This window comes from Candoia aspera, chromosome 3 (assembly GCF_035149785.1).
Source record: "Candoia aspera isolate rCanAsp1 chromosome 3, rCanAsp1.hap2, whole genome shotgun sequence".
NCBI lineage: Eukaryota > Metazoa > Chordata > Lepidosauria > Squamata > Boidae > Candoia > Candoia aspera.
Window position 1 is genome coordinate 206,555,982 of NC_086155.1, and position 25,050 is coordinate 206,581,031.

The 25,050-nt window shown below is 42.5% G+C and overlaps 1 protein-coding gene across 1 annotated transcript in view; it reads left to right on the plus strand.

Moving 5' to 3' along the window:
* Positions 1-251: 251 nt before the first annotated feature.
* The window catches only part of ADGRB1 (adhesion G protein-coupled receptor B1), a 236,052-nt gene continuing 211,253 nt past the window's right edge, over positions 252-25,050 (plus strand). Inside the window, exon 1 of the mRNA XM_063299720.1 lies at positions 252-999. Within this exon, the coding sequence (XP_063155790.1) occupies positions 252-999 (748 nt within the window). The remainder of the gene's footprint in view (positions 1,000-25,050) is intronic.

Genomic DNA, 25,050 nt, shown 5'->3' on the forward strand with positions numbered 1-25,050 from the left:
AAGGCAAGTCTGGATCTCACTGCCTTTCATCAGTCTGCATTCTGACATTCATGAAATCCATGGTTTCTCTTCTTCTCTCCTCCAGGGTTGCTTGTCTGAGCCACAAGGAAGAGCCTGAATCCAGATACGAGAAGGCTGGATTAACCTGCCACTGAACTTGGGGCAAGTTCTCTCTCTCTTTCTCCTGTTATGTCCAAGATCTGCACTTTGCCTGGCAATTGCTTTGAGTTCCAAAGGAGCAGGGACCTAGGATGAGGAGGAGCACTAGATATTCCTTGAACCTGTTTTGGTTATTGCCACTGTTCTTGGTGTGGACAGTGGTGGCCCTTGACCTGAGGCAATCGCCGTGCACCACCTTGGTCCAGGGCAAATTTTTTGGATACTTCTCTTCTTTTGCTGTCTTCCCGTTGAACGCTTCCCATTGCTCTTGGATTATCCAGAACCCTGATCCCAGGAGATACACATTGTACATGAAGGTTTTGAAGCCCTCAGGTCTCTGTGATCACCAGCAAATACGCACATACCAATTTGACTCTTTCTTGGAGTCTACCCAGACCTACCTGGGCATGGAGAGCTTTGATGATGTGCTAAACCTTTGTGACAGCTCTACACGCTATGCCTTCCTCCAGTCAAACAAGCAGTTCCTCCAAATGAAGCAGACTGTTTCAAAACTGGAAAGTGGATGGGTCAGGTGGAAACCTGCCAAGATTCAGGAAAGAGACTTCTCAGTAGAATATCTAGTGGTCGGCAACAGAAGTCCCAGCAAGGCCGCCTGCCAAATGCTATGCAAATGGCTGGATACTTGCTTGACCACCAGCAGCGGCTCACATCCTTGTGGCATCATGCAGACCCCGTGCTCTTGTTTCAATGGAGAGGTATTGGATCAACCCAGTGAGATTCTTGGCTTAACCAAAAAGCAGGACAATTGTTTTAAGGATGGGATTTACTTGGAGAATTGCATGAGTGGTGCCAAGGACACCAGTGGGCTGGATTTCATGGGTAAGTGGTGTGATGCTTCGGTTGATGGTCCAGATAGAATGTTTGTCTAACTGGGAGATGTGGTATGATTTCTTTTCTTTTAAGGTATGATCAGGGCCCTCACAAATCATTTCATCATCCAAATGAATTTGTTTTGATTTAAACCAATTTTGACCTGCATAGCTCAGTGTGCATATATCTTGACTTGGGTTTGAAAGCAGCTTATGTATATATTTACCCTTCTCCTCCTAAGAATCCTGGGTATTTGCATGGGTTTCTGAATTCTCAGGAAGTAACAATAACTCTTTGCTGCTACCGAGAATCTTATTTTCTACTTAAGGTTCAGACTGGTTAACCATTGCCAATTGGCCAGTCATTACAGTAACTACTTAGTAGTTGAGTCACAAACAACCAAAATGTTATGGTTAGGGTTGTCTTCCTTGAAGACAAAGTCTCCTGTTACGACTTTGTCTTCAAGAAAGAGAGACAGAAAATGCTACTCTGCAGCTTCATTAACAAGACGTTCCAATCAACTGAACCTTCATTGGATGTCTATATATCTTAAACCAGACAAAGTGAGTCATGTGCAAATATTCAAATCTGCAGCTTGTAGGTGGACAGGGCTTTGCTTCAACACCTGACTTTCAGTGCTTGCTTCCTCCTACCCCTCCTTCATAAAAGGATTAAAAAAGAAGAAGAAGAAATCTGGAATGTCTCCCTCCCACCCGCATGCCCATGCAGTTATGCTGGACTTGTTGGCAGATTGCTAGGAAAGCCTTTGGCCCAGGAGAGATCAGAAAAGTCACACACCAGGCATTTTTATAAAAATAATTTTATTTACAGAAAGCAAAACATATTTAAAAGCTTCTGCATTCTTACAGGCTCTCAGTGAGAGCAGCTTAACTCTCTACATGCCTATACAGAAAGGAAAAAGAAACTAAAACAAGTCCAGGCAAGTTCTTCTCCCCAGGTGCAAAAATTAACATCCGAAAAGGAGACAATTAAATTCAACCTCTTCACCCGGCCAAAATGATTAGTTACCATAGTAACCTTAATCTGTAGTAGAAAACATTAACATGTGTTACACATGTGCTGCACGTTAAAAAAGGGCTGAGTTTCAATTGCACAGTTACAGCTGCCAACTTTATCTTTTTGATCGCCACCACTGCCACGAATGCCCCTGCCATGGAAAAAATAATAGGCATAATACCAATTAAAAAGCAGGGAGAGAAAAGGAAAATATGGCTGAATATGGTTCCTCTCTATCAAAACCAATTTGTGAACATTTTAATTGATACTGTTGGTTTGATGCCATCATTAAGCAATGTTGTTTAAGCCTTTGCATGTACCTAGACCAGTGTGGGCACCAACACAATTGGGACTCTTGCACTTTTCTCCACTGTTGAGTTCCCTACTCTTTGAGTCACAATCCAAAATAATCTTGGGGCTGCAGAAAATGGCCTGGGTCCCCATTGTCAATCCCATTCCTGCCTCTTTAGCTTCCTTTCTTAGTCTTTGCCAGCCCTCAACTTCTCTTTAAGAAATGGGTGATAATTAAGTACCATTTCAGCTGGTTTCAACTTTGGTTGGTACAAGCTGAAGGCAAAGTCATGTAGAAGAACAATGTTGCCAGTTAGAAAATCCCTCCCTCCCTCCCTTCTGTTAGGTTTCTAAACTGCTGCAGTGTAATGCTACAAGAAATCAGGCGCTGACTGGATACTAATAGGAATTTTATTTGGGATGTGCTTCTATCTAAGTGCAATGCAAGACCTATTTCCTTCTGCACAACAACAATCCGTGAGATAGGTTGGGCTGAGAAAGAGAGGCTGGCCCAGAGAGCCGCTGTGGCGGAGGGGAGGCTAGAAATATTTTCTTATGATCCAGAATTTCTCCCTTCTAACTCCAGATTGTGAGGACTAGTTAAGTTTCTCCAGTGAAGGGGCAAGTGCCTTTGCTGATGATAACAGGCATTCTTCATAAGTCTTGTGACTCCAAGGGAGCGCTGGGCCAGAATGCCACCCATCTCTTTGCTGCCTGAGCCCCTTGGCAGAGATTAAGGGGGCCCTCTTTGCTAATTCTGGGTATGTGTTGGCTTAAGGCAACACAGGGTACCTGCTTGAGCAGAAGAGAGAGATCTTTACTTAGTTTTAATTGGCTTTCAGAGAGGACAAGACCTCTGTCTTCTGTGTATATTGGGAGCGGTTGACTTTTTGTTGTATATATGAAGCTCACTCAGGAGAGAAACAGTAGCCCAGGAAGCTGCTCACTCACTATTATCTGCTGAAATGCCTCAAGCATTTTCCAGATTTATTTATTTATTATTTATTTATTTATTAAATTTATGTCACCGCCCATCTCCTCCAATGGGGGACTCTTTCCTACACTTTGTGGTAGTGTCACACTGACTTACCCTAATATAGAAATGCCAAGGTGATCAAGTGTACATTTCAACTTATGGAACCAGGACTAGCCTCCATTCCAGCTCAGAAGAGGGAATTGAATTCCCAAGGTGCTTGGTAAAGAAAAGACCTTCAAGTTAAACTTGACTTCTGGTGACTACATGGATGTGTCCATAGAATTTTCCTGGCAACCATACAGAAGTGGTTTGACATTGTGACCTATGATTTCCCAGTCCAAAACACAGCCTGGCAATTCATGATGGTTACCCATCCAAGTAAATCCCATCCAAGGTCTGACCAGCTTGCTTTTTCCAAGACCAAGCTAAGCTGCTAAACGCTACCATCTGCTGTGGCCTCAAATATTTAGGTGGTCTGATAGTGCCATGCCAAAGCTGAATGTTTTACACAGTGGAATTATGCAACATACTGGAAATAATTTGGAAAAGTTGTTTCTGAATGCACAAGCGTGCAAATGTTAAACCTGTCTGCAGTTCTTTAAAAGAAAAGACGTAGACCAAAAACTTAGCTAAACTTCTTAGGAACTTTGATTATACTGCAATTCCCTGGGAGTTCTCAGCTGAGTCTGGCCTTCCCTCTCTGTCAGTTTTGTGAAGACCAGCAGGTTCATCAAACTGCAGGATTTCTAAGGGGTAGGAGTATTTCTTAAGAACGCTTAAGAGAAGAAATTCAGACAGACACATCGTTGTCTTGGGTGACCTGATCAGGTGTCTTCCAAGTGACTCTCTCAGTGCCTGCTAAATCATAGGAAAATCAACCTAGAATGGGGAATCTGGTACATATTTGTGCTGGACGTTCCTGAGGAGGCTTAAATTTATTCTTTATTTAGACAAGGTGGTCTAGCAAGTGGGGAGAACAACCTGCATTCATTGCATTCTTCCTTTTTACCCAACAGATACTCTGATGGCAAAAGGCCCTTTAGGAATTTTATCTATCTATCTATCTATCTATCTATCTATCTATCTATCTATCTATCTATCTATCTATCACGTTTATACGGCCACCTATCTCATGAAAGTGACTCTGGGTGGCATACAACAATTCAATAAAACAGTAAATATATAAGCAATCATTACCTAAAAAACATTATATAAGAATAATTTAAAAACATTAAAAACCATAAAAGCAGAACTAAAACGGAAAAGAAAATTATAGGCGAAGGGTATTAACATATCCCTTATATGTTAATAAGGGAGCCACCTCAGTAGGCCACCCGTCCTCTGGGGTCCCCAGGCCTGCTGGCATAACCAGGTTTTGAGGGACCTTTGAAAGCTCAGGAGTGATGAGGTCAAGCCCATCTCTGGGGGGAGAAGTATCCACAGTGTGGGCACCACAGCCGAAAAGGCCTGCCACCTAGGGCCCACCTAATGTAGCTCCCTAGACATTGGAACCTGTAACATGCCCTCTCTGATGGATCTGGTAGGATGGGCAGATGTTACTGGGGAGAGGCAGTCGCTCAAGTAACCCGTCCTATGCTTAAAGTTTTAAAGGTCAACACCAGCACTTTGAATTGGACCTGGAAACATACTGGTAACCAATGCAGCCTGTGAAGCAGAGGTGTGAAGTGTGTTCTGCCAGGAATGTACATAACTGCCCATTCTACACCAGCTGAAGTTTCCAGATACTCTTCAAGGGCAGCTCCATGTAGAACACATTTCAGTAGTCCAATCAGGAGGTGACCAGGGCGTGAGTAAGACCGTGAGTAAGACTCCTCAGTCCAGGAATGGGCACAACTGGAGCACAATATGAAGTATAGGGATAAGTTCCAGCACCTTAAGCTCAGAGTTGAAAGGAAGGGACACGGGTATTTACACCTGTGTAGACCTTCAGATTCTATCTCCAAAAAGTGTTTTGGAGCATAAACATAGCATCTGTCTTCAAAACTGTAAAGCAATTGTGCATCAGTGTCAATGGGGCCAGAAAAGGTTGGCTAAAGCAATGTTGCACAACTTTGATTTGTGCCCTTTTTTAGATGCCTATATGTGTATTTTTGTCTATACACATGAACAAAAAGGGTAAAGCTGATGAATCCAAAGCCCTGGACATCCTTAAAAGGCATTTAACCAAAGGCCACAGACTTTGACTTCATGGACGTCTCAGAGCAAGAAGATGGCAGTTTGTAAAATATCAGAATATTTGCCCATTCCTCTTTTATCAGAGTAATAGGTAGCCTTTCCAGCAGGCAGTTAGCAAGAAGATCAAGGAATCCCCATTCTAATGAACAGAGACAGAAATGGGATGCTAGTGAAAATGTATCCAACTGGCAAGGTTTCTGTAACCTAACCCCCTTTTGCCCTTAATAAATCTGGTTAATAAGATTCCATGAGAATCTGGCTTTCTTGGTTGGGAAAAGCTAGTAAGGCCTTCAGGTGAGAAGATTGTTGGCATTTCCTTGTTTTTTGCAAGGAGCAAGCCATTAAGTTACTACGGTAACAAATCACTCTGGCAGAGTCGGAAGGTCAAACTTAAGTATTCTTAGTTTTGGGTGTGAAAAGGCATGACCATATAAGGTAAAGCCTGATTTGCCTGGAGGGCAGCTTGCCTGGCTTGTTGTTAGTTTTGGTTTTCCTTTCTATCTGCCTTCCTCTGCCAGTCGTCTCTGAGCACGTGTGAATGCACAAGCTTGAAAATATGTTTTTGTGCTTTCTGTAAATACATTTATTTTTATAGAAATGCCTGGCATGTGTTTTTTCTGATCTCTCGGGCCAAACACTTTCCAGCATTCTGCCACAAAGATAACATGACATAAGTTCCTCCCACCTCCTACCTCCAAGCTGAAAATGGGAGATGGAAACTAGTGATGGTTCTGTGTGTGCATTTGGCAACCCCCCACTACTCAAAGAACATTTCAGTATGAAACACAAGGGTTGAGTGAGTTCACACAATCGTCTGAGACAGGAGGTTCGGGTTCCAGCCAGTAAGGTTTCTCTGAAAGTATGGGAAAGTGTAAAGGAAGCATGCTTCTGCTCATCCTCGGTCTTTGATTGAAAACTTTTCGTTGCCTAGCACGTCCACAAATAATGGCTAGCCTCCATCTTTCATCTCTAGCTTGGAGCTGGGTGAGGGTTTTGCCTTAGCTCTGACTCATGGAACTGCAGGTGTCTCCAGACTTGCAATCCAAGCAGGCCATGTTTTTTTTCTTTCCATATGACCTCTTCTTTCCCTGGCCATCTTCTCTGGATCTGAAAGCAGATGGTGGAAACCAAAGGCAGGCATTGAGATCTCTGCAGAGCATCAATAAAACAAGCTATTATCCAAACCTGGTACACCCACAGCAGGAACCCTGGAAGCCAAAGATGCTGTCTTGGCAGATGCCAGTGTTGCTCTCATCAATTTTGCATGTGATTTGTGTGAGTCATGCTGAGCATCGGAAGGGGAAGATAAATCCTTCCTTCTTCTCCTTCTTCACCTTTGAAGCAGAGAAGCCACAACCCTTCTTGCAAAGTCAGTAGTCAATAATCATTTGCTGTATATAAGAGGTCCCAGTTTTGAACTCCTAATGTTTCCGAAACTCTTATCTTACCATCCCATTTTGAACAACCAAGTGAAGGACACTGTCTCCTTCAAGGCTGAATTAAATGGGTGGGTAAAGATTGTAGGCCTTTGTTTTGGTTCAATAGACCAAAATACTACTCAAATCTCCCCTCAATTCCGTCAATCCGATTCCCCATGGAATTCCAGCATCATATGCTTACATGATATCATCACTATCCTCCCCAGTATACCCACCCACCAGCAATGTTGGTTTGTTGGTTTTCCACTCTTTACATCTGACCCCCCAGCTTTCAAAAGACGGTCTGCCCTGTCTTTAGGGGAAATTTGATGGAAAATCATAACTATAGATCAGCCTTTCTCAACTTTTTGACCCTGGAGGAACCCTTGAAATATTTTTCAGGCCTCGGGGAACCCCTGCAGATTCAGGCTCAAAGATAGGCCAGAAGTTACAGAATTATTATATTCATTTCGTGGGCAGGCCCCTATAGACGCCTGCATTCACAGTGTTCTTAAACTAAAAATAAAGAGTGAAACTTACCTCTTTAATGTGAAGTTGCCTGAATTTGAAATAAAATTTTAAATAAACCGCAATCTCCCAGGGAACCCTGAGTGACCTCTCATGGAACCCTAGGGTGACACGGAACCCTGATTGAGAAACCCTGCTACAGCTGTTCCCTGCAGGACCTTGGTAGCCACCAAAAAGCATCAGGAAGAGTAGAAAACTCTCACTTGTTCTGGCCTTGTTTTTGCTGTTCAGATATGGTAGTTCTAACAGAGGAACTTCAGAGATGGAAGAAGCTTACCATTTCCCACTGTGCTCCACACAAAGCTGCTTACACAAGAGAGAAGGTTGCACATGGTGGAGAAAATTATTTGAGTTTCCTCAGCACCCTTCCCCCTTCTTAATCACCTGAATGACCACGTTCAGGTTCGTCCCTCTACTAAATCCAGACGCAAATTGCAAAAAGTCTCCAGTACTTGTATTAAGATCATAGTCTCGTGTGGCACAGAGTGGGCACCCGAAATTCTCCCCACGGCCCGAGTTCGATCCCAGCAGAAGCTGGATTCTCTCTCGGGTAGCCGGCTCAGGTCAACTCAGCCTTCCATCCTTCCAAGGTTGGTAAATGAGCACCCGGCTTGCTGGGGAAGGTGATGACTGGGGAAGGCAATGGCAAACCACCCCACTCCAGTCTGCCAAGAAAACGTCGCGAAAGCGGCATCCCCCCAAAGGGTCAGACGTGACTCGGTGCTGGCACAGGGGACCTTTCACCTTTCACTACCACTTGTACTAAAGTCTGCAGGGTCTAGTCAAGCCCATAAAGAACACACTAACGTTTCTTTCGGTGAGGGCCCAGCCACATGGATAAGCAAGCAAATCAAATCAAATCAAATCAAAACAATTTTTATTTGGTCATAGACTGGAAGAGGGTAAGCAAGCTTATACAGATTGTTTGAAAAAAAAGAAATATAGAGGAAGGGGTCACATTGGCTATTACAGGCATTTGTTTGATTGTTGTGTTCCACCTAGAGTTGTTGAGAGTTGGGCAGCATACTAGTTTAATAAATAATAACAACAACAACAACAACAACAACAATCTACTCAATTTCACTCATTTTTGAGCATAACAGGAAGTATTCTCCTAGCAATTACAGCAGATAATGTATTCGATCCTGGGAAGTTCTTCTGTTTGAAATAGCAATGGTGGTCTCCTGTCTCCAGCATTAACCACATCCTGGTCACTACAGGAGCTTCTTGGCCATTGGTGTGTGTGTGTGTGTGGTTTCATCAATAGGGAGAGAAAGTGGGGGTTCCCTTCCAGATTTAACCAATACTTTGGTCTTCCATGCCCGCAATCTCTGTACCCACACTCCAATTCACATTCTCAGCATTACTCGGTGTGCAATTTAAGATGAAGGCCGAAATGCTCCCATCATAGAAACATAAAAATAACTCCCCCTCCTCCTCCTCCTCCTCAAAAAAGAAAGTAGACAAACAAGTTTCTAGCCCTTTAGTCTGTGAATATACACCCAAAGTCCTTTGGGTTATAATTTTATGCTTGAAAGCACACAAGTAATATCTCAATGCAATCTCCGAGGTCAATGGAGAGGACTGAATACAGAAAGAGATTTGTGTTTTTTTTTTAATTAAGCCTCTGCAAGATGGTTTTGATTTCCCTCAATAAGGCCAAGAGGTGATGCAATTTGCCTCAGTGAGGCACTGCACATCCACAAAGCTCAATTTTTGGGGGGGACAGACAGAATGATGCCATGAAGCCATTCCCCTTCGCTCTTAGAAGTGACGGGATTGTGTTGCAGGTTCCAGGCAGTGCTTCGCTTAAGCAGCACTCCCTTGAAGGCCTGCACTGGTTTCAATTTCTGTTGCCATTCATAATTCTCAAACATCTTGCCAAACACTGGTCACTACTGGCCATTTGGCCCCTCCTGGGAGAAATGACTACAAATCCCGCACTTTTGGGAAGTCAGGACAGGGAGTTGCATCTGCTGGGGACTGTTGTTCTACACCATCCAGAGTACGTGTGCCAAACAGTCAAGATGGGGAACAGAACTGTGTGATTGAAGCTCCACCCCTCTTTGTGTGTGTCACACATGCAGTACACATTTAAACGGGGCAGGGCTTTGACCACATGGGCACAGCTGCCATTTTGACTTTTTTGGTTATTTGTGGCAGCATCTGAAGAGACCAACCTTCTCCAAGTCTTGTTACAGCTGGTAGCTAACATAGTAAGCAGCCAGTACAGTATCTTGTAGATGGGAACATTGTTCCTACATGGTATTATATGAGAAAGCATATTTCTCTCCTTTTAGAAGGTGCTAGGCAGAACATGCCGCAGGGCAGGGGATAAGGAAGGGAAGAAAGGAAGAGCATTAAATCCCCATTCGTTGTTAGAGGAACTGACGGACCCATTCATGAGGTGGAAATATCCACAATTACCTGCTTGAATGTGCCATTGGTGCATCGGGGAGGCAAAAGGTGGAAATTACATCCAGTTGCACTAGTGCGTTTTACAGGCAACAATTCCCATTATTGTTATGAGGGCACTTTTATGTGTAGTTAACCCGAGCAGCACCACAGCAAACAGCTCAAGTGCTGAGTTAGGTGGCGTTCTTTGAGAGTTCAGCATTATTTAAGACCCACGCAAGCAAGGAAGCCAATTCCTCTGAGGGTGTAGGCAGCAGAATATGGAGGGGGCAGAGGAACCAAGAGTCCAACAACTGCTGGAGAAAAACGTGATAATGGTGTGTCACTGCAGAACAGGGAGGTAGCCCACTGCAATCATACTCCTTTTATCTATAGAGTTGGACCGTCAAATGTGCTTCTCTCCTACTTCAGCAGTAAACATGGTCCTGCTCTTCAAGGTTCTGGCCAAGGAGGAGCAGTACAATAGGGACAGAAGTAGGAAGGGGAAATTAGTGGTCAGGGAAATTCTTACTTATCGTTTTCAGCTCCATTATTCAGCAAACCTGGAATCAAGAAGGTACAAAGTATAATTTCACTCTAGAGCAGTGGTTCTCAACCTTGGCAAGTTTAAGATGGGTGGACTTCAACTCTCAGAATTCCCCAGCCAGCAGTCTTAAACTTGCCAGGGTTGAGAAGCATGCTCTAGATGTTTCTGCTTTGCAGGCCTTTAATAGAATCTCACTTCTGTCTGTAATGAGGGATTTGTTGTGGGCTGGAGAACTGGTTCCTGATTCAACTGTAGGAAGAAGGATTAAATCTGATGGCTCTCCTGGTCCCATTTTTCCCTTTTCTGAACATTTCAGTGTAAGATTTAAAACTCAGAAGTTCTCCTTCATCAAGTTAAGTTGCCTCTTCCAGTTGCAGAGAATATGGTGCAAAGTGTTTGGCAGCTGGGGTTCTGCAGAGTTGCAGTGGTGAGAGATTGTATCTGGAAGTGTGTCTATGGAAAGCTTGCCATATCCAACTGTGTTGTGCTCCTTTCCATAATTTAATGTGACATTGTTGTAGCATGAAGCATCTGGCTTTAGAACTGAGCCAGGCAGAGGGAAGATTGACACCCATAAGCTGTGTTGTGTCTCCATCTCACAAACACTCCAATCAATTAATTTGGAAAGAACTTATCTCCTTGCCACGTTGGATGGGAGGACCTAGCCCACACTATTCACTTGATTGCCATCTGAGATCTTTACTCCAGGGTCTCCCCAGCTCAAAGGAAGGAGAGGGGAACTCAAAATGCAGCAAACAGAGAATGGATAAGGTCCAGGGGGATCCATGGGGAGGTAAAAACAACAACAACAACAGCCACCAAAACCCCAGGATAGAAGCTGTGGCCATACAAATGAAGTCCCATCTCATTCCTATGTGTGTTGCATGTAAAAAAGAGATGGACTTTAATTGCATAGCTGTAGATGCCATCTGTCATGAGTACTGATGGTGAGCAGGAGGGGGCCTCTATCCAGGAGGGAAAACGCATGCGTAGTATTGAGGAATTAAGCAGCCATTCAAAGAGACGCAGATCAGACCTGCCTTAACCTTTGGGGTTTATCTGTCTGGGTTTTTCCCACGCTTCTTCAGTTTGTTAGGATTTTCTGTCTAATGAAGCAGCAATAAAACACTAGAGACCTATTCCTTGTCTCAGCGTGGTTCCTGGCTGTTAGGACATCATCTTAATTTTTTTAACCCTCCCCATGGACCCTCTTGCTAAGGGCCCATTAGAATTTTTTTGGGGGTGGGAGGATCACTCAGCATGCTAATTAGCTGATTGAAAGGATCTTCAACTTGTTTCTCCTGTTTTACAATTTGTAACCTGTCCATGCTACAGACAAGTGATCAGGCAACTGTGCAGTTGGAAATCTTGATAGATTTTCACTACATGGGATTTTCTGCAATCTCTTTTTCAGGACCAGTGTTTGCAAGAGCGTGCAAGCATGAAAACCATTTGGCATGTACTGTAGGTAGGGTGATCAGTTTAAGATATCTACCAGACTTATGACTGATAACTTGGTTGCCTGAAGAGAGCCAAGTAGGAATGGGGCTATGTTCAGTTTGATGCTCCATATCAAATATTCATAGTTTAAGACTCTTCCTGGCCAAGAATCCATAATGATTCAGATTTTCCTCCAGACTTTTTTTTCAGTCTTGAGATAAAGGGGTCACCTAACGCATATGGAGCTAACCCTGTAGAGAAAGAAACAAGCTTCAGACCCAAAATGTGAAGTTGTTAATCCATACTTAAGTTTGAGCAGTCCTTTTTGCGTGTGAAGAACAGTACTAGGCACATACCACTTCTTAAGAACTTGGACTGAATGTATGAGATGTTGAATACAAACAGAATTATGCTCCATAAAGGACCTTCACAGGAGCCTTTGTTGAAAAGAGTTTTATTGCAGGAGGAATGCACTGGTCATCCTGAGAATTATAAAAGGCCCGGATAGCTGATGTAGATTTAGATGCATTTATTATGGCTTTATTAACTCAATACCCAGGTCGTACAGGCTCTTTTTATCTTAATTATCTTTTAGCTGGTCAGAGTGATGCCCCATTCTATACCATTGCCAAGTTCTATTTAATAGCTGGCAAGATTCGGCAGGACCTCACTAGGAACAGTTTGATTTGATTAAAGTTGCTCCGAGTTTAGTAATAACAATAAATGTTAACCCTCCTGTTTCTCTGTTTGTAAATATAATTTACAATGGTCTCTTCAGTGAAGCCTTGGTGCTAATAACCTGAGTGTCTAAGTGGTCTGGCTGAATTAAGAATGTTTCACCTGTGCTGGCTGTGTTCAACTTATCTTTTTTTCCATGTTGTTTGATTTATCTTATCTTATTTTACCTTTTATTTCATTTCCATGTTTTATGTTGTATAAGGCTGGTGAATGATGGAAACAATCTTTAACCTTTACCTTACCATTATGGTTAGGTTACTAGTATGATCAAGGTAAAGAGAAAACAGTGAGGAACATCATCTCCATAGGAAGTAAAGTAAGGTTGGCACTTCCCACTCCACACATGTGTGTGTGTGTGCACACACAAACCCACAATTCCATTTGGAACTCTTTCACCCACTTAGGAAAAGGAAATGGCTGAGCCTCCCTACTTCCTTGACGGGGTAGAAAATGCCTGTGAACACCAAGCTCCTGGTTGTCCTACCTTCATGGACCTTTCTGTTCATCAGCTTTTAAAGGGATAATGTGGTCCAAATAGGACATCCTTAGAACAACTGGTATCATAATTCCATATTCATCGCTCTAGCGGTGTCCTTTTAGTGCTCAGAAGTCAATGTCATACAATAACGATTTTGCATGGTGGCACAGCTCATTAAGCCAGGGTCATTGTTGTCCCACATGAGCTATCCAACTAAGTGAGTTCTTACTGCCTTGGGGAATATAAATGGCTACTAAGTAGCAGTAAAGCTGTCTGCTTGGGCTAACGTTTGGGAATTCTGAAAGGTACCATCACTCCAAAGACATGAGTGGATAATTCTGTAGAAGTTTCCTCTCCTAAGTGCCTTAAGAATGAAGTATGATTTAGGACAGTGGCGCCAAAGGAACAAGGGCTATGGGAAACAGGATATAAAATCAGGAAGGTGAAGGACAGAGATTTGCTAAGAGCCACCTCACTAGAGAAAAAATCATTTACTTTTGGTCTGTGCCTAGCACACATTTAATAATAAACCCATTCAGCTAAATTTCCACATTAGCTTGCAAATTAAAGCATAGACACCCATTCACATTTAGTTTGCATGCAATTTTTGGTAAGGTAGGAAATTTGGTCACAGTTGTCCTTAATACACATATCACAGCACACCTCTCTCCTTACTGTATCCATTTTCTGTGGGCAGTTCTTGAATATACACATTTTTTTATTTGCTGTTCCGGGGGAAGAACTACATTGCAAAATTTAGAGAAGCCCTTGTGATGATCTGAATGTTTTGGAAAATGTTAATTAAGTTGGTTCCTTTCAAAATGTGGGCCTTCCGCATTCTTTACTGTATGTTGCAAGTCCCAAATAAATCCCCTCTTCTCCCTTTCTGTTGTACGTGGAAGAATGCCCAGTTACTAATGGATGGCTGTGACATGATGATTGCATTCCTGCTGACCCAAAGATGCTATGAACATTCCCAGGATCAGCAGTTCCAGCTTTGCTTTGTAAATTTGACCACCCTGGGTCAAAGACTTGGCATACTTTTCTGGTGTGGATACAGTGAACTTCCAATTGGTTCAAAGTCCAATGAATTATTTACATGGTAGGAAACTGGTATTTCTTTCAGCTGAAGCATTTGGTTTTTTTTAAAAAAATATAGAGTTCCTGTTCTTTCCTGGCATTTATGGAAATGCCTGTTACTCACAACTGCCCAAGCGTTGTGTTCAAACCTATGATCTGTAGAACTGATCTTGGTTTGAGGGCAGAAAAAGCATCTAAGTTAGCATAAGATTGGTTTTGGGAAAAGAAAGGAAATATATTCTGGGGAATTCATATACAATAGTGCATCATATGTGTCATTACACAACGTGGTCAGTGCCCAAATGATGGAAATTGTGAAAAAGGCATTCTTTCTGATTTACTGGACAATTGGGAAGAATGGACACCCCTAACTGGTCCTTTAAAGTGAGGTTTCACTGCATAATAAACACTTGATTTTATGGACTTTGATTCAGGAGACTTGAGATGCAGGGGATAATGTCTGAATTAGGGATTTGCCCTGAAAAATGGAGAAAGTCAGTTGCTTGGCAAATCAGTCCAGATAATATCCTTACATTTTACATACATTTTTCAAACCTCTGATGAGGCATAAATTCCATTCACCACTGAATGGAGATCCAGGTCTAACAGTTATTCCTTCCCATGTATTAGTCCAATGATGGATTACTGTATTTGAAAAGAAATAATTTAGTAGCTTTAATAAACACCTGTGTTTATTTAATATTCCAATCTCCACAAAGTCGAGGCAGTGAGTGGCCAAAATGCTATTCTTTCCTCAGGTGATGTGATGGCCTCCCCACTGCTTTTCTTAAATGTGTATGAGTGGGTGTCAACTGAGCCATAAATATGCAAACCTGACTGATTGGTATCAAGCCTGTCTTACTAAGAACCAAAGCATGGGTTTGCATGACTGAATGTCCTTTTATCTTAAGACAAAACAAAGCAAAACTTCCCCAGAATTCTTCCCCTGTAGAAATCTAACTTCTCAAGATGAGCAGCTAATGTAGTATGTGTGTGTGTCCTCCCTTCCTGCCTAACAAGCTTTCATCAACAAACTATATAAAGAAACAGTTTGCTCTCATAAGTTTCCACTTCCTTTAATTCTTGGTTTTGAATGTGGTGGAAAAGCCATACTTGAAACTGAACTGGATGAAGTTGGAAAAACTGTTGCATAAACACCCCACGGGGCCAGGGGAAGGAGGCCCTTCATTAAGCCTGATACTTCCCTGAATCATGGCAGCCTGGGAGTCATGAAAAATGTCCTTCCCATGAAGCCTAGATTTTGGGATGACATGATGCCCATATTCAGTATTGCTTAGGGAACAGCTTTAGGGGTGTTGGAATCCCTAAGATTTATATTTATGTTTATATTTCCCAGAGAATCTGAGACTTGTTGCATATTTAAGAGGCCCCTAACAGGCAGAGCTATTATGCAGTCTAACTAGCACAAAGCGGGGGGTGGTGGTGGTCCCCCTTTCAAATAGAGGTTGGATGGACACTGTTGAGGATGGTTGAGTAGATTCCTGTACCAAGGAGGGGGTTGGACTAGATCACAGGTCCCCAAACTCTTCAGCTCATCGATCCCTTCATAAAGTTTCAGATTGTCCATCAACTCCCAAACATTTATTATATGAAAATAATTTAATAAATACTACTTTAACTAACAGTACTACAAACAACAACAATAATAGCAACAACTCAAGGCCACTCTTGCTGGCTGCTGATCATCCAACCTTGGGTAATTCTGTTTCACCATTAGTCACCTCACCTTCAGGACTAGGGATGGTGTAGAACTTTACAGAGACTCCAAAAGTATAATTGACCCCAATCAACCTTCCATCATTTATTGACCACCTAATGACCCCCAGCCATTTATTGACCCCTTTTGACCCCCAGCCATTTATTGACCCTAGTCCCAAGGGTCGATGGGACTAGGGTCAATAAGAATAGTCCTTGGATAGTCCCATCGGCCCTTAGGGGTCAATATTGACCACTTTTGGGAACCCTGGACTAGATGACCAAGAACGTGTCTCCCAACCTATGCATGTGATGCTTCAGTGTGGACTCCAGTGCCTCTGAAACTCTCACCAGTCACTATTCGACAGCTCATAGACCTTTGGGAATCAATAGGCCATCTAAAGGCTATTTATCTCCCCACAAGAAATATGCAGTTCTTCCAATTCCCAGCCATCATGATCTTTGGACATGTAGGTTATGACTGCTTAATCCTTGGGAGAAGAGCAATGACAAATCTCGATAAAATAGTTAAGAGCAGAGACATCACACTGACAACAAAGGCCCGCATAGTTAAAGCAATGGTGTTCCCTGTAGTAACATATGGCTGTGAGAGCTGGACCATAAGGAAGGCTGAGCGAAGGAAGATCGATGCTTTTGAACTGTGGTGTTGGAGGAAAATTCTGAGAGTGCCTTGGACTGCAAGAAGATCAAACCAGTCCATCCTCCAGGAAATAAAGCCAGACTGCTCACTTGAGGGAATGATATTAAAGGCAAAACTGAAATACTTTGGCCACCTAATGAGAAGACAGGACACCCTGGAGAAGATGCTGATGCTGGGGAGAGTGGAAGGCAAAAGGAAGAGGGGCCGACCAAGGGCAAGGTGGATGGATGATATTCTAGAGGTGACAGACTCGTCCCTGGGGGAGCTGGGGGTGTTGACGACCGACAGGAAGCTCTGGCGTGGGCTGGTCCATGAAGTCACGAAGAGTCGGAAGCGACTAAACGAATAAACAACAACATACATGTACAAACCAGGTTCCTCCAGATGCTGCTTGATCTTTGTTGCCTTTTCTTCTTCCCAGCTCTGTGAAGCTTTTCTTGTCTGGAGATGTTCTGAATATTTAGCAAGCAAATATAGGTACTCATTTTGACGTTGCAAGGATCTGTCAAAGTCACACGCCCACATCCAATTTTTGAGAGATAATTGATATAGTGGCTACCACACTGAATCTGATGAAACCTACTTCTATGAATCTATGTGGAGATAAAGGTACAGCTTCATGGAGAAGATCATCAGGTCTCAAGAGGGGACAGAAGATGCAGCTACCCATTCCAGTCTAATATGCGGTCTCACCCTTTAGGAACCAGAAATGACATTTAAGAGTCACTAAAAATAATCATTCAACCACCCTAAAAATATGTATTTTAATTAAAATTCTACATGCTTTGCTCTGTGGTGTACCTTCCTGTCTTCTGCCACCTCTCCCCCACTCTTTCTCAAATGGATGATCGAATGCCATTTGGAAAGGAAAGAAAACATATTCATTCCGCAATTAAATTATTGAATGATCTTTTGGCAAAACAAAATAGCATGACCCCCCTCCCCACATGTACCACTGTGTTCTTTCCTTCCCCCTCATCTCTTTTTTTAACACCATCCCTGCTTCCCCCACTCTCTTCAGAGAGATAAAACTGCCACTCATGAAAACCATTTTAAATATTCATGTTTTAATTAACGGACTTCATTGCATCGACTTTATATTAAGCAATAAAAGGAAACCCAACCTATTTTGTGTTTGCTCATGGAAGAGGAATACTTGAAAATAGAAGGGCTAATATACCTTCTTACCCACTGTCTGTCCTGGTTTCTTGATCAGCGTTGAGCCTTCTTGAATGGGTTACTAGTCCTTTGGGGAAAGATGGATAGATTAATACATGCAGACAATCAAAGTCCAGTCTATTTGTAACGGGATGTAAGAATGACCTTGAAGGGAGGAAGAGCAGCAGCCAAGAAATGGTCTGGTAAAGGAAATCTGCGCCCAATGAAGGAATCTAATTTGAGAAAACATCTCAGACCTGATCCTCCCTAGTTTTCTTGAAGATAAAGGGAACGGGGAGAGACACATTCAGGCTTACAAGATTCTGTTACTGGAACCTTATAGTTAAGTAAGCATTACCGTTCATAATGTTGGTTCCCTGGTCTGGACTACATCAAAGGGCTGACACTATTCTATCTCCCAACTGATCTAAGTAGGAACCCCTTTCTGAACTCCTGAAGAACCATTATTGTTGACTAAAGACAATGTTGAGCAAGATAGTAGAAGTAGCTCAGACTAAGAATCTTCCTTATTCACCCTTATCTCACCCTTTCCCCAGTCTGGCTGGTGAATCCCTTAGTGTTGCTATCTCCAGGTTTCTCAGTTGTCCTGAATCTGTGAAGTTCCCCTTTTCTCAGTTCCTGTTTTTTGATGAAGGTGCCAAATCTTCTTTGGACTCATGTTTTTCTTTGATTGAACCAAACTTCGGTATGCATTTCTGTCGGGGTTTTCTCCACCCAATACTGGAGCTAGAAACTGCAGGCAGTGATTCAAGGACATGGCTGCCAGTTTTATTTCAATGAAATGAGAGGGGAAAAAAGGATTTATTTATCCATTTGTATGCCATCTCAATCATTGGAGTAACTTTTTTTTTTTTTGGTACCTTTGACTCAGTTTTGATTCCTGACAACATTTTTTTTTACAACATTTTCAGAAGTGGTTGGCCATTGCTGCCTTCTTCCTAGGGCTGAGAGAGAGTGGCTGGCCCAAAGTCCCACAGCTGACTTCGTGCCATAGGCAGGACTAGAACTCAGGGTCTCCCGGTTTTTGCCCAGTGCCTTTAATCAATACACCAAACTGGCTCTCAGACTAAGTCTTGACCTGTTAATGAAGAAATTTGGCAAGTGCAGAGTAGAAGATGCAAGATAAGTATTTTTTAAATAGATGAGAGAGAGGGGAGGGGGAGAGAGAGAGATGATACATGCATACATAGATACATTCAACTCTTACCTCATTTTCTCTGTCTGGGCAACCTGATGGGCTGAGAAGTTCTAACTTTGGAGCAGGTGGGATGAGTCATGCCTGTGTACTCTTACAGCCAAACCTGTCTGGACTCAACCTCTTTGCTTCTGATTTCATCCAATCTAGCCCTCACCATTGTTTGCAATTTTGCCTAACGGGTACTGTTTTTTCCCCAAATACATTCTTTTAACATGATGAATTATTTTACCTTAGATTTATGAATATTGTGTATTTTTGCATAAACTCTTTTCTCCTCCTCCTCCTCCTCCTCCTCCTCCCCCCTTTGGTGAATTAGGCTACAACATTTGAAAACCATGCATTTGAAGGATCACTGTGTTTGGGAACTTGGGGGTTAAAAATGCAAACTCTGAGAAGCCTTGCACGTATTTGGGACCCCAGCAGGTTCATGCAAGACCCAACTCAATTGAGTTTTTCTTTTATTTTCTTTTTAAGTCCTCCTTGCTAAACGTTTAGAAGTCCCTTCCCAACATCTTGTTAAGTGAACAGAATTTAATCTCACCCCAATCATGACTGGATCATCAGTGGAATATTTTTAGAAATGCATATAGAAATAACTCTTCTTGAAACAGCTGACCTTTTCTGCATGAGGCTGTATAGCTTTTATGTGGAAATGTATGTACCCTGCAGGTGTACCCTCACAAGAACACTGTGGCTTTCTCTTGGGGAGAACAAGCATTCCACATAGAAAAAGTACAAATGTCATTTTCTTGGAACTCGTTGCAAACCGGGAATAACTCTGAATAATTTTGATCGTGTTACAAAAAAAGTCTTACTGATTGGCTGCATTTTTAAATCTGATCTGCCAGTATGCTACATGTACCCAAGGGGGTCGGCAGGAGGAGCAAATAATGCAATGTTCATCACAGCATCAGTGCAAATTCCACCCTTTGGGACTGTGCATTGAAACATCACATATGTTATCAGCAGAGCTTGCATGGCGATGTTAGAAGGCATGTACCATCATCCTGAGAAAATCTCTTGATTCTGCAGCCATCTCTCTGTGTGTTGCCTGTTTGTTGGAATGTGGACAATTTAAGGTGGGCTTGTAAAGTAGTCACTAGATTAGAGATTCTACCTTGCATAGAATAGCATGCGCCCACTTGGGGTACAATGAAATTTGGTTGTTCTTACGTCATACTAGCCAAAAGGTGCCCAAGCTGGCCAATGCTATTAGCAGGGAATGCTCTATATGGAATAACTAGGGCCAGTTTGAAGTCATGGTTAAAGGCACTGGGCTAGAAACTGGGAGACTGTGAGTTCTAGTCCCACCTTTCAAATTTCAAATGACAGTGACCGTTTTTGTTTACATATTTATTTCGCTGAAATCTTGATGCCCTGGCTTTCTTTTTACTAGATATTGCTCCAAGGCACATCCAGTGAAATGCTAAAAGTGAATAAACAATTAAACTGCTTGTAAAGAAAGGTGGAACAATAATACTGAGAAAATTCTCCAGGGTTTCAAAATAATCCTCCACCCAGCATGTCAAAAAGAGGTCTTCAGCAGAAGGTGTAAAATGAAAACCAGAAGAGAACCAGGCATACACATCTATCAGAAAAGGATGTCAGGCTTCTCAATGTCTGAAACTGGAATTAGAAGTCTTGCAGGCAGTGATTTAAGGACATTCTCTTGATAAGCTAGTTTTATGGCAAGAACTAGAAAAGCCATTAATGAAGAAACCCAGTGACTTCAGATTGTAAGGTGCAAGCTATATCTGTCTGTCTATTAATTTGAATCATCATTCTTTTTTTTTCTCCTGCCCTTGTGGTGTGACTGGCTAACAGACTCCTTTTTTGGACAGAGAAATGGTCTGTTCTTATTTTCAAAGCCTGGTTTCAGACTTTGCTTTAGACTAAGTTGCTAACCCTAAGTTCAGACTTCATCCAGCTTGTCCTCAGACTAAGAAAGTGGGTCTACTTTAGCAGGGAAGTCTAAATTCTCGAGGCAGCTCCAGGAAAGGGTCTCTCTTGCACTCTCTTGCGTTTCTCTCAGGAGAACCTCAGATTTTGGTGGCTAAAACCTTCTCATTAAACTGTATCATAAGAGGTGGTGCTTTAGGTTCTCTAATCTTAATCTGTTTGGGGCTTTGAATGTGATGAAGCAGTAATTTAATTGAGCTTCAAAACTTACCTGTAACCAGTAAAGCTACTGGGAGGGAATTCAATTCTCTAAGGTAACCGTCTCTGAGCAAAACTTGAGATGTGCATTCTGAGCCAGTTGAATTTTCCATTTAGTTAGTTAGGTGCCATTGAGTTGGGCTCAACTCCTGGTGATTGCCATAGACATCAGTAGGGCAATGGGCAAGGAACATCACCTGTTTCAGCAAATTACAAGCTTTGTGTCATTTTTATGATGACATTGTGACATTATTGGCTTTTATTGGGTACCAACAACGATTGCCTGGACAAATGCATATCCTCTGGATCTATTTTCAAAAATTGTCTTTGCTCATCCAAGGACATTTCAGTAATACCTTTGATCCCATCTGTCACCTTATCCTTGCTGTATTTCCATCAGCTTGCCAAACACTGTCATTTTTTCTAGTCCATCTCTGCTTTCATAATACATGCTATTAATTGGGGGGAGTAGAATCAAGAAGCCCAGAGTTTAATCCCTTGAGAAAATACAAGATTCCCTGACATTGTGGCACTGCACTGGGGAATCAAATGTCTGTGGCTTCATTCTTATCTGAACTAAAGATTCTAATCTAGGTAAGCTGGATCAGTGAGATTGCTGAGCCTTACACCAAGCAAGGCTGAGAAGCTGAGCTGAGAATGAAGGATCAGGAGATCACTGATTTAATGTGGAGTCCAAGGAAGTTTGACACCTTAGTCTTATCCATGCATTTACCTGTGTTTTTTGCTTCCATCTCTTTGGGTGTCACTTCATGGCTGCAGCTGGAATGTACTGCAACTGGTGGTCTCTTGAACTCTTCAGCATAAAGTCTCCTGTTTCCTATCAGCACTGCTGCAATTATCTCTACTTTGTGAATGAGTCTGCATGCCTTCCAAAGCTGTAGCCCTGGGAGAGGATTGCCAGTGAGGATTTCCAGAATTTGTTCTGGCTGGCTGGGAGCAGTGTGCAAAAGAAATGAGTGATGGCCTTAATCTCCGATGCCATGAAACTCCCTGGAGCTAGTGATGACTTTTGACTGCTTGATCACTCAGATTTTTCATCTGTCAGGGACTACAAACATCCCATTAAAGCACAAGCTGATTCTGGAGATATCAGCGCCAGGCGATGGGCAAATAATAATAGGTGGAGATACTAGGCATTGTCTGAGGACAGATATAAGAAGGGGAGAGGAGGTGGAACATTAAAGTTCAGCTTTGTGAAAACAACTCAGATTGGAAAGTGCTGAAGACAGAAAGGAATAAAAAGACAGAAAAACGATACTGCAACGCCAAATATACCATTACTGCAACCTGGGGTGTAGCAATTGCACATCCTGGAGGTGCTTAAAGAGGCAGATATACCGAATCCCCCAAACCTTTTGCAATTGTCCCACCATTTCTTAGGAAATAGATAATTGTGTCTTCTCAAAATGTGTTAGATTACATAATCTACAACTCCAAAAGTAGAGAGTATATGAAGCTCGGAGCTGAACTGTTGAGTTCTCCAAGCTTGGTTGGTTTCCTGCAGATGTTTTGTGACCAGGCTAGGTAGCCTCATCAGTGCATGAGACTGATGGCAATGCCGCTACACTGGTGAGGTTACCTAGCCTGGTCACAAAACATCTGCAGGATGCAGCCAAGCTTGGAGAACACCAAGAACTGAATGATCTACAACCGTTAGTCATAAGTAGATTATCAGAATGAAGTTGATCATCAAAGGATAGGCAACTAGACATGCCAGAGCAACTGTCCTTTTGACATGCCTAGACACTTTCCCCTCAATGGAGTTAACAAGGAAGTATAATAAATGTTCCCTTCCAAGATTGACGGCAAACTTGAGATGGTTACTCTTATTATCTGGATAGCCCAATCTGTCATCTCTGGAGAACAGAACTGATAACCCCTCTAACAGAAAATATTTGAGCTGGCACCAGCCAAGAACAGCACACTTTTTAATAAGCAATCAGTTCAGTGAAGTTTTCAGGAAAGTGGCTAAATTTTGCACTATAACCCTTCCTATCAGAAGCCTGGAAAAAAAGGAAAAAAAAAACTTTTTAAGCAAGCAATGCGTGGAAGTGGAAGAAGACAATAGAATAGGAAGGACAAGAGACCTTTTCCAGAAAATTAGAAACATCAGAGGTAAATTCCAGGCCAAAATGGGCATGATCAAAAGCAAAGATGGCAAGGACCTAACAGAAGAAGAAGAGATCAAGAAAAGGTGGCAAGAATATACAGAAGACCTATATAGGAAGGAAAACAATATCGGGGATGAGCCAGATATCCTGAAGAGTGAGGTTGAGTGGGCCTTAAGAAGCATTGCTAATAACAAGGCAACAGGAGATGACGGCATCCCAGCTGAACTGTTCAAAATCTTGCGAGATGATGCGGTCAAGGTAATGCATGCTATATGCCAGCAAATTTGGAAAACACAAGAATGGCCATCAGATTGGAAAAAATCAACTTATATCCCCATACCAAAAAAGGGAAACACTAAAGAATGTTCAAACTATCGAACAGTGGCACTTACAATGCCAGTAAGGTAATGCTCAAGATCCTGCAAGGTAGACTTCAGCAATTCATGGAGCGAGAATTGCCAGATGTACAAGCTGGGTTTAGAAAAGGCAGAGGAACTAGGGACCAAATTGCCAATATCCGCTGGATCATGGAAAAAGCCAGGGAGTTTCAGAAAAACATCTGTTTCTGTTTGATTGACTCTTCTAAAGTCTTTGACTGTGTGGACCACAACAAATTGTGGCAAGTTCTTAGTGGTATGGGGATACCAAGTCATCTTGTCTGCCTCCTGAAGAATCTGTATAACGACCAAGTAGCAACGGTAAGAACAGACCACGGAACAATGGACTGGTTTAAGACTGGGAAAGGAGTACGGCAGGGCTGTATACTCTCACCCTACCTATTCAACTTGTATGCAGATACATCATGCTACATGCTGGGCTTGGGGAATCCAAGGCTGGAGTTAAAATCGCTGGAAGAAACATTAACAATCTCAGATCTGCAGATGATACCACTTTGATGGCTGAAAGTGAAGAGGAACTGAGGAGCCTTATGATGAAGGTGAAAGAAGAAAGTGCAAAAGCTGGCTTGCAGCTAAACCTCAAAAAAACCAAGATTATGGCAACCAGCTTGATTGATAACTGGCAAATAGAGGGAGAAAATGTAGAAGCGGTGAAAGACTTTGTATTTCTAGGTGCGAAGATTACTGCAGATGCTGACTGCAGCCAGGAAATCAGAAGAGGCTTAATCCTTGGGAGAAGAGCAATGACAAATCTCGATAAAATAGTCAAGAGCAGAGACATCACGCTGACAACAAAGGTCCACATAGTTAAAGCAATGGTGTTCCCCATAGTAACATATGGCTGCGAGAGCTGGACCATAAGGAAGGCTGAGCGAAGGAAGATCGATGCTTTGGAACTGTGTGCTGGTGGAAGATTCTGAGAGTGCCTTGGACTGCAAGAAGATCAAACCAGCCCATCCTCCAGGAAATAAAGCCAGACTGCTCCCTTGAGGGAATGATATTAAAGGCAAAACTGAAATACTCTGGCCACATAATGAGAAGACAGGACACCCTGGAGAAGATGCTGATGCTAGGGAGAGTGGAGGGCAAAAGGAAGAGGGGCCGACCCAGGGCAAGATGGATGGATGATATTCTAGAGGTGACGGACTCGTCCCTGGGGGAGCTGGGGGTGTTGACGACTGACAGGAAGCTCTGGCGTGGGCTGGTCTATGAAGTCACGAAGAGTCGGAAGCAACTGAACGAATAAACAACAACATCAGAAGCCACTGGATTTAACTGAAATTTACCTATGTGTAGGTAAATCAAATCTGAAAATTGTAATTGATCATTGTCTTCAGTTATTGTACTAAAATTCTAATTCTTCTTTAAATATTAATGGATCTGTATGACTACCTGGTCACTTTCTTCTTATATGTTACTTTAAACCACTGGCCGTTAGCAATAATAAAGCAGATTTATGTATCTATGAGGTCAAACGGTTGGTTAAGTTAGTCCCATATTCTCAGTAGTGCTTCTC